The 17,401-nt window shown below is 42.7% G+C and overlaps 1 protein-coding gene across 1 annotated transcript; it reads left to right on the forward strand.

The window, feature by feature from the left end:
- The first annotated feature begins 593 nt into the window (after positions 1-593).
- Positions 594-2,264, forward strand: LOC126961774 (cytochrome c-like). The gene has a single exon (XM_050802499.1). It carries the CDS (start codon positions 927-929, stop codon positions 1,386-1,388), a length of 462 nt encoding a protein of 153 aa, XP_050658456.1. The 5' UTR covers positions 594-926; the 3' UTR covers positions 1,389-2,264.
- Positions 2,265-17,401: the final 15,137 nt, after the last annotated feature.

The raw sequence follows: 17,401 nt of genomic DNA on the forward strand, positions 1-17,401 counted from the left end.
TTTATTTATAGATCCAGTAGCTCACAGAGGAGCAGCATGGTGGAGAAAATCAGACTATGACAGCAAGAAAACCAGGGGAGGTGTGTGGCCTCAGGTAAGTCACACAGCCATTCAGAGCTTCAGTTTCTTCATCTAGTAAGTGAAGCTGATAGATTCCCTGCCTTTATTGTAGGATGTTTTGGAGGCCCACTGAGAGAACTGATGTAAAAGGGCTCTAAAGATGGAGAGAATTACAACAAATCACTCATGGATGGAGGCAGAACAAGTTCAGCTCAGCTTCATGGGATTGGCCAATTCTTACTGGGGTCCTGGGAGGTAGGATTCATGGTCTTCTGTGTCTGTTCACAGCCCAAGAACATGAAGAAGGGGCAGGCGTGTTTCTGAGTTCCTGCACTGGGGCATGAACACAGTTTGCATTCCCATTTATATGTCAACGTCTGTACCCATGTATACAGTTTGTATTCCCATTTATATGTCAATGTCTGTACCCATGTATGGGTCATAGGCTGGCTTCTTCAGAGCAGACCCTGACATGGAGATTCATATGCAAGTGATTTATTAAGGAAATGTTTCTAGGAGAAACCAGTGAGGGAGTAAAGAAAGCAGGACAAGAAGGAGGAGCCAAATAAGGCTGTGTTCTCAGGCAAAAGTCCAGCAGAGGGTAGATTTGAGCCTGATCCTGAAGGGGAAGTCTGAAGTGTACATCATCCCAACTCAAGGCAAGGGGGCTGGGCTTTCACTCTCCCCATTCCAACATCCAACAATCATTGTAAACTCCCAGACACCTCTGGCTGTCTGTGCTAATGGGCTAGTGCTAATTCCCAGTAGCCTAAGAGTCATTCACCAAAGAAGATCCAGGAGTGCTTTTGAAAGCACATTAAGTGAGGTGTGGGGAGTTCTGTGGAGCACCAACATTTTCTGCTAGAATGTTCCTAGGTGTGCTGATCTCCCCAGCCTCACTGGCTATCTCTTCGCAGTCTCCTTTAAGAGTTCCACTTACGAGAGAGTGGGGATGTCCTGCTTCGGAGCGGGAATCTTCGTTGCGCCAGCGACTAAAAAGAGAATTAAATATTGGTGATGTTGAGAAAGGCAAGAAGATTTTTATTATGAAGTGTTCCCAGTGCCACACCGTTGAAAAGGAAGGCAAGCACAAGACTGGGCCAAATCTCCATGGTCTCTTCGGGTGGAAGACAGGTCAGGCCCCTGGATACTCTTACACAGCCGCCAGTAAGAACAAAGGCTTCACCTGGGGAGAGGATACACTGATGGAGTATTTGGAGAACCCCAAGAAGTACATCCCTGGAACAAAAATGATCTTTGTTGGCATTAAGAAGAACGAAGAAAGGGCAGACTTGATAGCTTATCTCAAAAAAGCTACTAATGAGTAATAATTGGCCACTGCCTTATTTATTACAAAACAAATGTCTCATGACTTTTTTATGTGTACCATACTTTAATAGATCTCATACACCAGAATTCAGATCATGAATGACTGACAGAATATTTTGTTGGGCAGTCCTGATTTAAAACTAAGACTGGCTTGTGGTTAAATGAATATGTTCAGTTTTTGAATTTTAATAGTAATTCCAATTCAGTAAATGCTATCGCTGTTTACCCCTTCTAAAGATATTATTAGACTTTGTTAGTAATGTTCAACTTTTCGCAAAGATGGTGAGTGCCATCTAAAAACTTGCTGGAGATTGGTTTTATATTTAGATTTATATAGCTGGTTATGTGAATATATTTAAATACTGGGTAAATTCCTTCACCGTCTCAGAACCAAGCAAGATTCACCTGTGTTTTGTGTTCATTTGCCTCTTAAAGGCAAGGGTTGAAGATAAATAAGGTAGCAATGTCTAGAGTTTTGGCCTTAACGATGCCAATCTAATTATAATTCCCTGTATTTAAAATGGTTCCTTTTACTTATTGAAAAGCATTTTAGTACGGTTTGTGTGTAATATTAAAGATTATTCAACACTTCTCACATCTTACAAATCTATAAGGTCACATGCTTTTAAAATAGTAGCAAGTTAAACTTCACTCTTGAATTCTTTACAATCTAAGTCAAACTAAGTTATAATTTAGGATTGTCTTTAAACAGCCATTCAGAAACATAAAACTGTAGAACTGTGTATTTGTGATTAGGAATGGTGCTTTTGCCGACTTAAAAGGATTAAAGTAGTGGAGATATACACAAATTTTAAAATCATGTGTGATCGCAAGACTAAAGATAATTAAAAAGAAAACCACAGATCATGAAAAAAGAAAAAAAAAAGAGTTCCACTTTCTCTATGCCTTAAATGATTGCATTTCACCTGCTTAAAACTCTTCTCTGGTTCCTGACTGCTTTGAGGATAAAGTCCAAGCCCCTTCACATGACTAAGAAGTCCCTTCATCCTCTGCCCTCTGCTGACTACCCCCAAGCCTCATCTTTCACATGGCCCCTCACTTTACGGCAACCAGACAAGACCTTGCTGTTGTATCGGAATTGTAGAGGGATCCCACAAAGCCTTAAAACTGCTCATAGACCACTGGAGAAGACAGAAATATGACAGGCAAATCTAGGAGTTTATAGGAATGGAGATAAGGTACCTAACTTAGCCTGGGTTCAATGAAGACTTCCCATGGGGAACAAATGTGAAGGCAAAGCAGGAAGCTAAGTGTAGAAAGAGTGATCCTGGCAGGATTTGCAGCACTGGGGAGAAGTGGGGAATTGTGAGCAGGCATGGAACAGAGTGGTCACAAAATAAATATTTGTGCAATGAATATATGAGTGAATAACCACACAAGTTTTACCATTATGGGCTTTGGAATTCAAAAGCCTTTATTCCTGTCTCCTTCTAATTACTCACTGAGAAGCCTCAAACAACTTATATAACCACTCTGAACCTTACTTTTCTTATTTGGAAAATGGAATATCTAATGAAAGTATCTGATATGAAACAATGGATGCAAAAATATTCTGTAAGCTGCAAAACCCTGTTCAAATATTAGTTTTCATTTATTTGTTTATTCAAAGAATAGTTTTGAGTTCCTACTCTATTCCAGGTCATGTGCTGGGAATTTGTCCTGGAAAAAGGAACTAGATGGGGACTCTGTTTCCAAGTAGAGAGGAGAAAAGTTTAGGAGAGGAGGCAAGAAGACAAGGAGAGGAGAGAAGTTTAGCTCATAATGAGATATGTTGCCATAATCACAATCTGGGAGCTGAGAGAGCTCAGTGAAGGTTTCCCAAAGAAGGTAACATTTGTATAAGTGTGCCTTGATGGCTAAGGGTGGGTGTGTCAAGTGAAGGAGGGGTCCAAGTAGAGAGACAACATATGAAGACACAGGGGGTAAAAAAAGCAGTGTATTTAGACCAGGGGGATTGGTCTGGATGGCATAGCGTATGTGGGATGGTGGTAGGATGTGAAAGGGAATGAGAAAGTCTTTTGAGGTCAAACCATACAGAGGAAATCTGAATATTTTTCTATAGGTATTGGGGACCCTTTTGGGCATGAGAGTTGCAGTGGCACTGAGATGACAGGAATAAGTGAGCAAAGCCTGTCTGAGGTCTAGGAAGTAGAGTTGTGGCAACAGTACCTTAAGAACTGGAGAAACTTCTGGACTTTCATCACCAACGCACAACCATCACCAACACCAAGCTTCAGCAATCTCTCCCTTGGACAGCTACCTACTGTGAAAATACTTTCTCAATATGGTTCTTCTTGAAAATGTTGTTCCTGCATTATGACTTGCATTACACATTTCCCAATGAGCTTTGTTTGGTTATTTTACTTGTGCTTCTATTGGCAGGGCATATGATGAAACACTTTCTAATTACCTCTGAATATCTTTACTGGTTATCTATGGCTGTGTAACAAACCATCCAAAATTTAGTGGCTTAACACACCCATTTACAGAGCTCGTGATTCTGTAGGTTTGTATTTGGGCTATCCTCAGGCGGGCAATTCCACCACTGATCTTGGCTGGGCTCATTCATTTGTGTACAGCTTTGGGTCAGTTAGGAAGCTCTGCTTTGGAGATAGACTGGCTATCAAGTCTGTGGTTATGGGTATCAACTGAGCCGTGTGTTTTTTGTCATCTAGGAGGCTAGCCTGGGCTTGGTCACATGATGGTAGTCTCAGTATTCCAAGAAGAGCAAGAGAGGTAGCTGCAAGGCCTCTTGAACTAGGCTCATAACTCACCCAGTGTCATTTATTTTATTGGCCAAAGCAAGTCACAAAGCCAGCCTGAAATGCACTCCCTCTCATGATGGGAGAATTTGCAAAGTGCTGTGGCAATTTTCCCAATATACTTCAAGGTGTATCAACTTTCTTCCATTAATCCTGGCATACACAAGGAAGAAAGAATGGAAAACATTCCAAAGAAAGTTTTTGTTATTGTTGTTATTATTTTCTATAACCATAACAAACCCTGAAAGCATGGTGAATTCCTTATTGTTTATACATTATCATTATTATTTATTGAGCACCTCCTATGTGCCAGAGACCAGTCAAATAACAATGAAAAAGATATACACGGTACTTGTTCCCATGGGGCTTACAGTCCAATAGAGAAAATATATTAAACAAGTAATTCCAATAACTTGATAAGTATTATGTCTAAAAATTTTATAGCTTTATTAATTTTTTCTTTATGTTTTTGTCTGTGGAGTCTTGAGTTTTAAAGGCTTCTCTGGATTAAATAAATATTAATTTCTATAAAAGGGCTTTTGAAAGTTTTACCCCTAGCTGGAAGCTCTTTTACCTTGGGATACCCAGTGAGCAAACCTGAGCCCAGCCAGAAATTTAAGACCAAAGGCAAGAAACCCCAGTTCATCTCCAGACCCAGGCTTTGACCCTTTCTGGAAAAAACCAATACTGTGCTCTTTTCACACTGTGTCCTCACCCCAGATGATCACCTTTCTACAGAGGTTAAAAGCCCTACTCCATCAGCTTAAGCCTGATATTGACACTCCAATTCCAGGCTGTTCTCTGTTGCCCAAGCTCCTTTTGGGCCCCTACCACAGGTGCTTTAATGTGCAACCTAATGGACATTTAGAGCTCTCAGAAGCATTTGATTGGACTTCATTCCAGTATATACATACATACATACATAGCGATAGATAGATAGATAGATAGATAGACAGACAGATAGACAGATAGATAGATAGATAGTTTTCTTTTTTCTTTTTTCCATTTAACATTGTATTCGGAATCTTGCCCTATGATGTTAAATAAACCCACCCTGGGGTATATATCATGAATAAATGTATATTAAAATATCCTAAAAGAGAAGCTGTTTGTCCAAGCATCTCTCCTTGGGGAGGCCTCTCTACCCCATCCTCCCACTGCAACTGAGTCAGCTTGGCACTGGGCATAGGGGTAAGCCCCACTCTCTCTTACTCACTCCCTCCACTTTCCTGGGCATTGGGTTAATATTTCCTTGAATCACAGTGGTAAGATATGAGACATAGATTTGGGCATTGGTGGCCTGCTGTAGTGTGGGGAGGTGCAATCCTAATGAACTACATGAAAGGCGCATGCTCAGCAGCCCAGCTCAGCTCCCTGCGGTTCTTGGTACTAGGCATTGGAATGAAAACCTCAGTTTAGAGTAAAGCACGTCTGGGCCCTCCAGTTGATTTACTAGTCCCCACCCTATACAGTAATATCCTTAGAAACATTGAAGGGAGAAAAGAAGGAAAAGGAGGCTTCACCATAGTGGGACTCAGCTGGTCTTGGGTCCATGAATCATAGCACCATTTAGTAGCAAACTGGTCTTACAAATATTTCCAACATTCAGCATGGAATGCTGTAAGAGGGAAGCCCACTCCATTCATTTATTTGTTCAATAAATATTGTCTCTTATGTGGGGTGTCTCTTATGTAGATGCTGGGGTTGCAGCAGTAACTAAAACAGACCTAAATCTATGCCGTCTCAGAGTTTGCATTCTGGTGAGGGGATGAACATAAAATGTGTACGAAGAATAACAAGGGAAGCAATGAGCAATGTCTTGGGTGGTAGCTTTAGACTGGGTGGTCAAAGAAGGCCTCATGGAGAAAGTGACATCTGAGCAAAAATTTGGAGGAGGTGAAGGAGGGAAGGGTGCAGGAAGGCAACACAAAAATAAACAGCAGAAATGAAGAAGGGGGCAGAGGTATACCACCTGTGAGCCCATAGGAGAATACCTAAGCCTAATTTGAGGAGGCCAAGAAAGCTTCCTAGGGAGATGATTGCTGAGAGGGGACTTCAGGGATGAGTGGAAATTTGGCCAGGAGACACAGGCAGAAGGGCATTCTAGAGAGAAAAAAGGTGTGTGCAAAAATACGATGAATCCATGAAACATGTCTTAGCTGTGAACCATGAAACCCAGACCCAGAGGGGCTCAGCAACTCAGTCAAGGCCACTCAGTAATAACAATAAAACAAACGAATGTTAACAATGATGTGTAAAATCAACACTTAGTGAGCCCTTACTATATGTCAGACCCCATGAAATTCTTTCTTTATGCTGACTGCCTTGATCCTCGCAACAACCCCATGAAGTACTGTGCACAATCCCATTTTGCTAAAGGGGTTGAGAACTCACCCAAGTTTACACAGCTTTTAAGTGCTAGAGTCAAGCTTTGGTGCCAGCAGGCTGGTTTCAAAAGCCATACACTGGGACCCAGGTATTCACTGACTGCTTCACCAGGCTGCTTCACTGACTTCTAAAATTCCTTTAGTCCAGCCCCCAACCTTTGGACTGGTAAGAGATGAATAGTCTCATTTGACAGACTAGGCCCCTGACGCCCAGGAGACAAGAGCCCAGTCACGTTCACACAGGTAATGATAAAGACCATTTCCATATTCCAGGGAATGTGACCATCTGGGGATCCACCTCACAGGAGACTTTCTTTTCTTTAAAGATGAAGCTCCTAGAGTTCATCCATTCCAGTATTTCTCAGTCTTTTTTAACACCACAAATAAACTATGTACCTGTTTATGTAATACACATTTATTGTTTTACACATTAAAATAAGAGTACACTCTTTCCACCCTCCCAAGAACCACTTTTTACCCTCTTGAGGGCAACATCACCCTCTTTGAGAATGCATGATCTAATCTAGCCCTGTCATGTTATAGTTGAAGAGACTGATGCCAGAGAGGGGAAGGGAATGCCTCAAGGTCACTTAACTCAGACCAAATAGAATCAAGAGCAGATCCCAGGGCTCCTGGCTCCTCCACCCCACACAGCCTCAAGCATAGTCACGGAAGCCTTTGCTACCCCTTCCCCTAATCTGACACTCTCTGCCTTTCCTTCTGCATCTAAGGGCTCCATCCAAATTCAGACCCCCAACTTTCTAAGAGTAAGATGGTCGGCAACTAAGGAGCCAGGTACCTCCTAGACACCCTGAGTTAACAGTCAGGGACCAGCCCATCAGGAGACCCAAAGGGGCACCTGGGCTTCTTTCACAGAAGGCTGGCACGAAGGGACAAGCATTGCTCAGCTCAGGTCTTCACCACTGGGCCAACAGAGATCACACTGACAGCTTCCTTAGAGGTTCAGCTCCATCACCTTTTCCAAATGCAAGACAAGCATAAAACTACTTCAGCAATGGGGAAAAAAATCAACTTGGAAATAATTAAACAGCAAGGCAGCCACCCATAATGATATTCTGCAGCACACTTTAGGGACAGTTTGCTGCAAAAGCGCCCGAGCACTCCGGTTGTTTAATTAACATTGAAACGGCAGTTCCACAAGAACTAAAAACCCTGTTAATTTATGTGTCTCTTAATGATGCTCATTTAAATACTGTCAACTTTCCTTCGGTTTAATATTCATGATTTTGAGTCATTAAAACACAATGATCAGCTTGGGGTGCGGGGGGAGACTTTCTTAAACACCCAGAAACACAAACTGTCTGAAGACAACGATTTCTAAAATCATACCTTTCCAACCCTCCCCGCAAAAGTTCAGCCCCTTAGAGAAGTTGTTAACCAGCTGGAGTGCTTTCAGAGCTGTGGACTGCGCAAGAGGTTGAGTGTAGTTTTATCATTTACTGCCCACTCACCTTTAAAACCAAGCTGGGCCTGACCTCATTGTCAGCAGATATAGAGCTGGGGAGCTCAGCTGGCAAATGCAGGCACTTGATATGCACCAAGAGACCAGGCCCACACCCAAGGGTGTTCAGAAGTATTTTAATCATGGCTAGGAGACACGAGTTACCCTGAAATATATTTCTGACAGAGAGGGACATTAGGGCTGGCCAGGGTAAGATGCTAATGATGGGAGGAGGCATAGGGCTCAGAAGGGGGTGGGAATACCCTTATAGGGAACATGCAGGAAGTCAGTGCAAGGCCCCACACAGGAGCTACACACACCATGCAAACTATGGTGGGCCCACACAGATAACCCACAGACTCAACACCCACAAATACTGACAGAGACACAAGCAGACCCTCTGTCAGAGCATGGCCAGTAAGAATTCTGTCAATCCAATTCAAGATTACTGAACTCTGACTACAGTCCACACACTATGATGGACTCTGAAGATTTCAACCTGATCAAGTGGGGAAGACAGACAAGTGAACAGGCAATGACCAAGAGAAGAGAAAAGAGCCAGGGCAGATGATAGTGGGAGGACATGGGAAGCTGTTCAGAGGAAGGGGCACAAAGGTGGGAAGTGGGACTGGCATCAGAACAACAGGCTGACACGTGGTAGACACTTTCTAAATGTTAGTCCCATCCTCTTCTCAAGCTTTCTCTCTCTGCAGAACCACTTTACAACACTGGATCCTGCTTTCACTGAGCTCGAAACCAAGTCCCAGGGTAAGGCAAACTATCTGCACCTCTTTAGTGATACATCCTTCCCAGACAGACCGTGATAAGTGCCATGGGAGTTGACTGGAGCAGAGGATGGAGCACTGACTTCAACTCTACCTACAGCAGGGTTCCACTTACTACTCATATGATCCTGGGCAAAATCAGTTAATAAGTAAATGTCTGAGTTTCTTCTTTGCAAAATTGAGATAATAGCACCCAATATTACTTGTATTAAAAATATCTGTTAATAGGCATGTCTTCTCCACTAGAATGTGAGCTGTAATATCTGATTTATCTCCATATTTTTAGGGCATGGCACATAGCAGGGACCAGAGGTATGCTGAACTGAAGTGAACTGCTGACCTCACAGGGATGCCTTAATGAATTAATAAAATGAAAGATATAAAGAGCATTTAGTAGGTGCCCAACAAATTCCTTTTGACAAGGAAGGCTTCGAGAAGTTTGAATTTAAAGTAGACCTTGAAGGGTAGTGTAATGTAAGCCAAAGAGAAAAACATCATAAGTTGAAAGAACAGAGTACACAAAGAACCAGGCCAGGAAAGCCCAACCCCACCTGTCTCCCTCTCCCCACACCTGGCTCCACCTACATACCTCCTGCTGATCATACCATTCTCTTTCACAACTTCCTTTCTGTCCTCAGAATATTCTACTCTCCCTCAATCACCCAGCTAACTCCTATCAGGCTTCAAGAACCGGTTCAGGAGTCACCTGTTCCAGGAAGCCTCCCTGCCCTCCTTTAGGTTCCCCTTCTGGGATCCTGAAACTCCTCTGTCTCGGCCTCAGCACACCATGTTGTCATCACTGCTATGTGCCTGTCTCCCAACTTGGAAGACAAGGTCTGGTTCTGAATCATCACTGCATGCCCAATGCCCAGCACAGAGCCTGGCACAGAAAAGTTTTTGCCTTATAGATCGTATGATGGTTAATTTTATATGCCAGCTTGACTGGGCCAAAGGTGCCCAGATTAAACATTATTTCCAGGCATTTCTGTGAGAATGTTTTTGGATGAGATTAGCATTTGAATCGTTAGACTCAGAGAAGTAGACTGCTCACATCAATGTGGGTGGGCCTCATCCAATCCACTGAGAGCCTAAATAGAATGAAAAGCAGAAAAAGAGAAGATTCATCCCCTTCCTGCCTGCAGGCCTGTGCTAGGACATCAGTCATCTTCAGCCTTTGGACTGAGATTTACATAATGGTTCCCCTGGTTCTCAGGCCTTTGGACTTGGACCAGAATCACACCACTGGCATTCTTGAGTCTTCAGTTTGCAGAGACAGATCATGGAACTTCTCAGTTTTCATAACTGCATCATGATTCCTTATTCTGTGTGTGTACATGTGTGCATGTGTACTCCACTGGTTCTGTTTCCCTGGAGAACCTGACTAGTACAGATGACAAGCAAACAGTCTGGGTAGGAACAGCAATTCAAGAACATCACCCTCTGTACACTGTACACAGACAGCTGTCTGTAGTGGCCACCTGGGCCAAGTCACAAAGGCCTGCACCAAGCCAGCTTCTTCCTCTTCCTTCCTTCACCCACCATCCAGTCATCACGCACCAGAAGGTCCATTAGTCTAATAAGATTCTTTTCCAGTCTGGATGTGGTGACTCATACCTGCAATCCCAACACTTTGGGAGGCTGAGGTGGGAGGACTGCTTGAGCTCAGGAGTTTGAAACCATTCAGGGCAATATAGCAAGACCTCATCTCTAATGAAAAAAAATTAAAATTATCATATGGGCATGGTGGCACATGCCTGAAGTCCCAGCTGTTCAGGAGGCTGAAGTGGGAAGATTGCTTGAATCCAGGAGATCAAAGGCTGCAGTGAGCCGTGATTGCATCACTGCACTCCAGCCTGGGTGACACAGAGAGATACTGTCTCAAACAAACAAACAAACAAACAAAGATTCCATTCCATCTGTCCCTCCATCTCTCTCTCTCTTGATCCGTATTCCCACTGCCCCCTACTCAGACCCCACCAACTCTCTAGCATTTTCATTACTTGCCTTGGGCTGCCACTCTCTCCTGCAATCCATTCTCTATGCCTAACCAAAGAAATTGTGCTAATAATCACGACCCTTCCTCAGAGGAGACATAACAACCTGACCTGGAAGGCCCTCTGGATACCAGCATTGCCAATCCCTCTGCCAATCCAGCCTCATCTCTCCACCTGATGGCTCCAACCATTCCCTCTCTCATCTCCAAACCTCCCACCTGCTATTTCCTCCACCTGGAAAACACTTTCTCCTCCTCACCCCCCTTTCCCAGATCACCTCTTTTCAGCTTTCAAGTCTCAGGTGCCAGTGTCACCTTCTCTAGGAAACCTTTCCTGACCCTTCTCAGGCTGAGCTAGGCCCCCTCCTGCCTTCACTGGGTCTCTCCCTTAGACACTGGACATTTGTCAGATAAGAGGGAAGGTGCTCAGGTAGTCAGAGACAACATTATGAGGATGGAGAGAGTCTCCAGTAGGGCCTGCTCTTTTCTGATTTATTTTACACTTGGGGCAGCTCTAAGAAGGTCTCCCCCACCAGCACATCTGTGGGGACTTGGCCAGAGTGGGTGAAGTTGCTGCAGCAACAGCAGCTTCCTCCTGACCTTCTGCCTCTGCATGTTCCCCTGACTCACTGATGGAAAACATCCACCCTTCTGGGCCTCTTCCTTATTTCATCACTTTAATCAATTAAGAACAGATTGAAAAGCAGAAAATGTTGTCTCCTGGGCCCCAGCACCCGCATTCCAACTCAATTACAGGATTTGTTTTTGGATCTGGCTAGACGCAGAGGCAACTGAGATGCAGCAGAAAGAGTGAGAGAAAGAGTTTAGATCAAGAGACCAGAGAAGGTAATTCCTATCCCAGCTCAGTCACTGACCAATGGCCTCAGGCAAATCCATTTACCTCTCTGAACCTCCCCATATCTCCTTATCTGGAAAGTGGGTGGTAACAATGACACATGCGTCACAGGGAGCATGTCACATGAAATAGAGGGTATAAAACTGCTATGTAGATTGTCAAGTCCTAGACCACGTGAGAGATAGATTATTTCTAGTCTACCAATTCTCTTGGTCAGAGATGACATGGCATCAGGCCCTCTCTCCCTTCTAATAGCTTAGCCTTGGAACTTTGAACAAAAGCTCTTGTATTCCTTGAGGTCAGATCTTCATTCTCCCACTCCTTGTAGCAACTAACACCAGAAACCGGAAAGAGGGACCCTGGATCTTTAGTTATATATTCAACAGCTGTCATTGTTGTTGGTGTTGTTGTTGTTGTTGCTGCTGCTGCTGCTGCTACTGTTTTCAGTTGACAGCCAGAGTGCTCTACTGGGGGGGGGAAAAAAAAGTATAGGTCTAGGTGCGAGCTGTGAGACATAGTTTTGTTCCTGGCTGCACCACTTGATTTCTTGCCAATTGCATCACTTCTGTGGCTTGCAGTTTCAGTTTCTCCATGTATAAAATGAGGGCAGAGGGGCAATGAGTTAATCATCCTTATCTTCATAACCTCATAGGGTGGCAATTAAGATCGAATTAGACCTTTTATAAGCTATAAAGTTCTATACAAATATAAACTGTTGTTAAAAGAATATTAATAATTCAATTATTGTAATAGTTACTAAATAGTGATGATGAGAAAAAGTATCTTAGCTAGACGATAATGTCTCCTCTTCAGGGGAGAGAATTGCATGACCTCTTTTGGTCAGCCCTTCTGAGTTCCTTACAATTTACAATATTGGAAGTCCTTCCTTTCTCTAACCCAATTATCTCATGCTTCAGTTTAAACCAGTCTCATTTTCTGCTCTTAGTTGGAAAGGAGAATAAGGTCACCATATGCTTTAAGACAACTTTCACCCAATTTAAGACTATTCATAAGTCACACTTCTTCCTTCTGACATACTATCTGAAGACAGCATGTTGGAGGAAAGAGATGAATTCTGTTTTGGAAAGGTGGGTTAGAGGTGCATGTAGAACTTTCAACAGGGATGCACAATAGACTAGCTGGAAATAAAGTCAGGAGTTCAAGAGAGTGCTCTGTGCTGAAAATAGTGGTTCAGGAGGCCTCAGAATAAAAGTGGCAGCTGAATAACTTCAGTCTCATTAAACTACTCTCTATTTCCTGGCCAAGTAATTCACTTTCATGCCTTCCTGCCTTTGCTCCTGCTGTTCTCTCTGCCTAGAATGTCCTTTCTCCCTTATCAACTCTGAAATCCTATACATCACCTCCAGAGAGGGTCTAACATTGCTAAAGGTTTCACTCACACCACAGCAAAGTATTGGAAGGTATCATCTATGTTTCTATGTTGCTTTACTAGCTCTTTCCTACTTAGTCCTCACAACGACACTATCAGATAAGTATCATTTTTCTCACTTTATGGATGAGAAACTAACTCATCCATCTAAAGCTGCACAGCTAGTCACTGGTAGAACTAGGATTCAAACCCAGATCTTCAGATAACAGTCCAAAGATTTCAGTGCTACAAGATTCTGCCAACTACTCCAACAGCAAGAGATGTAAGATGGTGGAGGACTAGCTTCCAATTCTGAAGTCAAATTCAGATATCAGCCTTGCCTGGGCTTGGCGTGGTGGCTCACACCTTTAATTCCAGCACTTTGGGAGGCTGAGGCAGGTGGATCACTTTGGTCAGGAGTTCAAGACCAGCCTGGCCAACGTGGTGAAACCCTCTCTCTACTAAAACACAAAAATTAGCCAGGCATGGTGGCGCATGCATATAATCCCAGTTACTCAGGAGGCCAAGGCAGGAGAATCGTTGAACCTAGGAGGCAGAGGTTGCAGTGAACTGAGATCGTGCCACTGCACTTCAGTCTGGGCAACAGAGCGAGACTCCATCCCGGAAAAAAAAAAAAAAAAAGATATCAGCCTTGCCTGAATTTGAGACAGAGTCACTCTGGTTTGGGATTGAGTTGACCAGGTAAATCAGCTGGTGAGCAGCCAGTGCTCTCCTTTGAGGTTGGCCTCCCTTGGAACTCTCCGTGGTGCTGACACAACTTCCATCTGCCAGCCCTGAAAGCTTGATGCATTCGCTCCATAGCAACTGCGTGGGTTTGTCAGGGACAGGACTGTGGCCACTTCCCAAACATATCCCCCATATCCAAACTTTAATCTTGTTTATTCCTATGCCAGATACTGCTCCCTCTTGTACCTGGTGAATTTATCATACTTCAAGACTTGGCTCCCATTGGCTTCCCAATATGAAGAAATCTTCTTTGGCTTTCTTAGAAAGAGTTCTTAGCTACCTACCGTGTGTCACGCACAGTGGTGATGACTTTCATAGGCAATATCATTTATTACATACCAACATACTATATATAATTTACTTATTTATGATATTCATTATTTATTCTCTCTGGGGAGCCCTTCTGGAGGTGCCTGCATTAGGAAGAATCCTGAACAATATGATAGAAATTTTGGATTCTGTTCTAAAAATTATAAGTAGCAGGATAATCAGGGACAAATTCCAGGACTTAGGACCTTGGCCTCTTTAGTGCTGCCCTCCACTCTGACTATCAAACCTTACTGTAACCAGCCCTGGGAATCCCTCACTATCAAGGCTTAGGTATATGAGCATGCTTTATTTAAAAGATCCTCATTTCCTGCCTCTTTGTGAACTTCCACTTGTAAGCAAGGTGGTAACAAGGGTAGGGCTTGCCTTCTCATGTAAAACAACTCCACTCCCAAAAAAACAGACAAAATATATGAAACAATGGTTTTCAAAACAGTGGACATGAGGCAACAATAGTTTTTACTGTTTCTCAAAGAACAATAATCATCTTTGAGAAATAAGCAAGGTGGGCCCTACCATTGCCCCCAGCTTACTGCTTTGAGAATTTCCAGGCCTCAGCACAGGGAGGGAGAATCTTGTGGACTCCCTGAATTGTAGAGTCAGAGCTGAGAATCCCAGGAGAGCAAAACTACTAGAGTTCACAGGAAAGGGTACTGGAGAGAAAGACAGCACTGCACAAAGACAGAATTCTAGAAATCTGCAAAGGTTTCCCACTGAACAATGAGTGCGTATGTGTGAAGAAACTACAAGAGGCCAGGGAAAGACCTATCAGAGCCCAGTACTCACACAGGATCAGAAACAGCTTCTGTTCCTACCAGCCAACTTGAAAAAAATCATAATTCACAGGGCATTGGGTAGAGTACTCAGAAGAGTCTTCTCTTAGTCATGAGGAATAATTTGCTCTAGACCACAAGCTGCTCTGATCCTGCCTACAAATCTTAAAATAAAGACCCAAAAGGATCAAAATGTTTCCAAGTAACTTAACTGCATCCCAGAACAAATCTCAAGAATACTTAAAGAAATATAAAAATATACAGCCCAAGACAAGGTAAAATTCACAATGTCTGGAATTCAGTCAAAAACTACAAAGCTTGTAAAAATCCAGAAAAGTAGGACCTACATTGAGAAGACACATAGTCAATCGGAACTGACACAGATATTAGAATTAGGAAATATAGACAATAAATAATTATTATGACTGTATTCTCTCTGTTGAAAAAATTAAGTAGTCATAAAAGACATTAAAATGGATCAAAATTAAACTTCCAGAGGAGAAAACTGCAATGTCTGAGATGAAAATTTCAATGGAGTGAATGAATTACAGACAGATTAGACCTTGCAAAAAAAGAGTAAAGTTGAAAAAAATAGAAACTATTCAAAATAAGTCACAAGAAAAAAAGAAGGAATTTTAAAATGAAAAGAACATCAGCGATCTACAGGACCACCTCAAGAAACCTAATATATGTATAATGGCAGTCCCTGAAGGAGGAAGGGTACCGAAAAAATATTTGAAGAAATAATGGCTGCAAATTTTTCCAATTTTGGTGAGAACTATAAACTCATAGATCCAAAAGCTCAATGAACCCCAAACACAAGAAAAATTAAGAAAATTACCCCAAGGCACTTCATAATCCAATTTCTCAAAACCTGTAATAAAAGAAAAATCTTAACAGCAACCATAGAGAAAAGAAATGTTATAAAAAGAGAAACAGAGATAAGGTGAAAAAGCAGTTCTAAAGAGAAATAATGAAGCCAGGAGACAATGGAGCAGCATCTTTAAAGTATAAAAAGAAATCTGTCAACCTAGAATCTTATACCCAATGAAAATACCTTTCAAAGGTGAAGATAAAATAAATCTTTTTCTGACATATAAAAGCCAAAATAATTCACCACCAGCAGAATAGCAGTATAAAAAATATTGAAGGAAGTCCTTCAGTCAGAAGGAAAATGAAACCAAATGAAAATATAAATCCTCACAACGAAATGAAGAATACCAGACTTTATAAGATTTTAAAATATGATTTAAATCTCTTTAAAGGATAGTTGTCTCAATGAAAATAATAATAATGTATTATGAAGTTTACAGGTAAAATGTATGACTAAATTAGCATAAAGGCAAGGAGGAAAAAGGGGAGGTATACTATGGTAAGGTTTTATACTACATGTGAAGTGCTGCAACAATGCTTGAAAGCAGACTGCAATGTTAAAGATGTGTACTATAAACCCTAAGGTAACCATTAAATTACACACCAAGGAGCTGATAAGACAACAAAAGAAATAAAATAGAGTCACTATAAAAACTATCCAAAAGATACTGCCCAAAAAATGATAGACTGAAACCTAACCACATCAATAATTATGTTAAATGTAAATGGCTTCCGTCTCCCTTAGCATGTTGAAATGAACATCTGAAAAGTACTCATCCCTCATTATCTGGATTCAGCCCTCAAAGCCATCCTCTGAGACAGATAGATCTCAGGTTATTGTCTCCTACCACAGATTAGGAAACTAAGACCACCTGAGGGAAAGTGACTTGCTCAAGTCAACAGTAAATTAGCAAATGAATCCTCAGTCTTCCCAATCCCAAGAAGAAGCTGCTTCAACCAAGCCCTGAAACAGACTGTTCCCTTCAGAAACTCATTTATTCCCACCTACTTCTACTCTTCCTCTCTCTATCTCCCCCCCCCCCCCCCACCCCCGGTCTCTCTCCACCCATCCCCCATCCCCCACCCTTCTCAGAAGAAGAAATACAATTTGGCATGAATTAATGATAAGCCTGCTTGGCCAATTACCAGAGCTAAGTGCTCTCCCGCTGGGAGTGGCTCCCACAAAGCACTAAGTGATGTTGGACTAGCCAAGGGGCCCCGCCCAGCCAGGCCTAAGGCCCTCCTGGGTCCAGGCTTAGAGGAAGCAGCTTTCCGATTAGCTCTTGCCAGACACACTGGCTTCTCTGCACAGCAAATTGGGTTACAGAGCTCTCCTCCAGCTGGTCTCCTTGTCTGGTCCCACCCGCCCCAGCAAAGAGGATGCTAATCAACTGTAGGCCAAGCCTGCAGATTTCAAGCACCCATGGAGAGAGGTATGTGCAGACCCAGACCCTGTCCCAATAAGGTGGCATTCCATAAGCCAGTAGATATGCCTTATACCGGTCAGACAATGACCTCAGAGCCCTGACATCCAGGCTCTCGAGCTAGTCACAGAAAACAGTGCCTAAAGGAAAGAAGCTGAAGTCCTACACTTTCTGCCTGCCCATAGCTATCTCCCACTCCCACCTCCCACCCCCACAATAAGGCAGTGTTAGGG

This window comes from Macaca thibetana, chromosome 1 (assembly GCF_024542745.1).
Source record: "Macaca thibetana thibetana isolate TM-01 chromosome 1, ASM2454274v1, whole genome shotgun sequence".
Classification (NCBI taxonomy): domain Eukaryota; kingdom Metazoa; phylum Chordata; class Mammalia; order Primates; family Cercopithecidae; genus Macaca; species Macaca thibetana.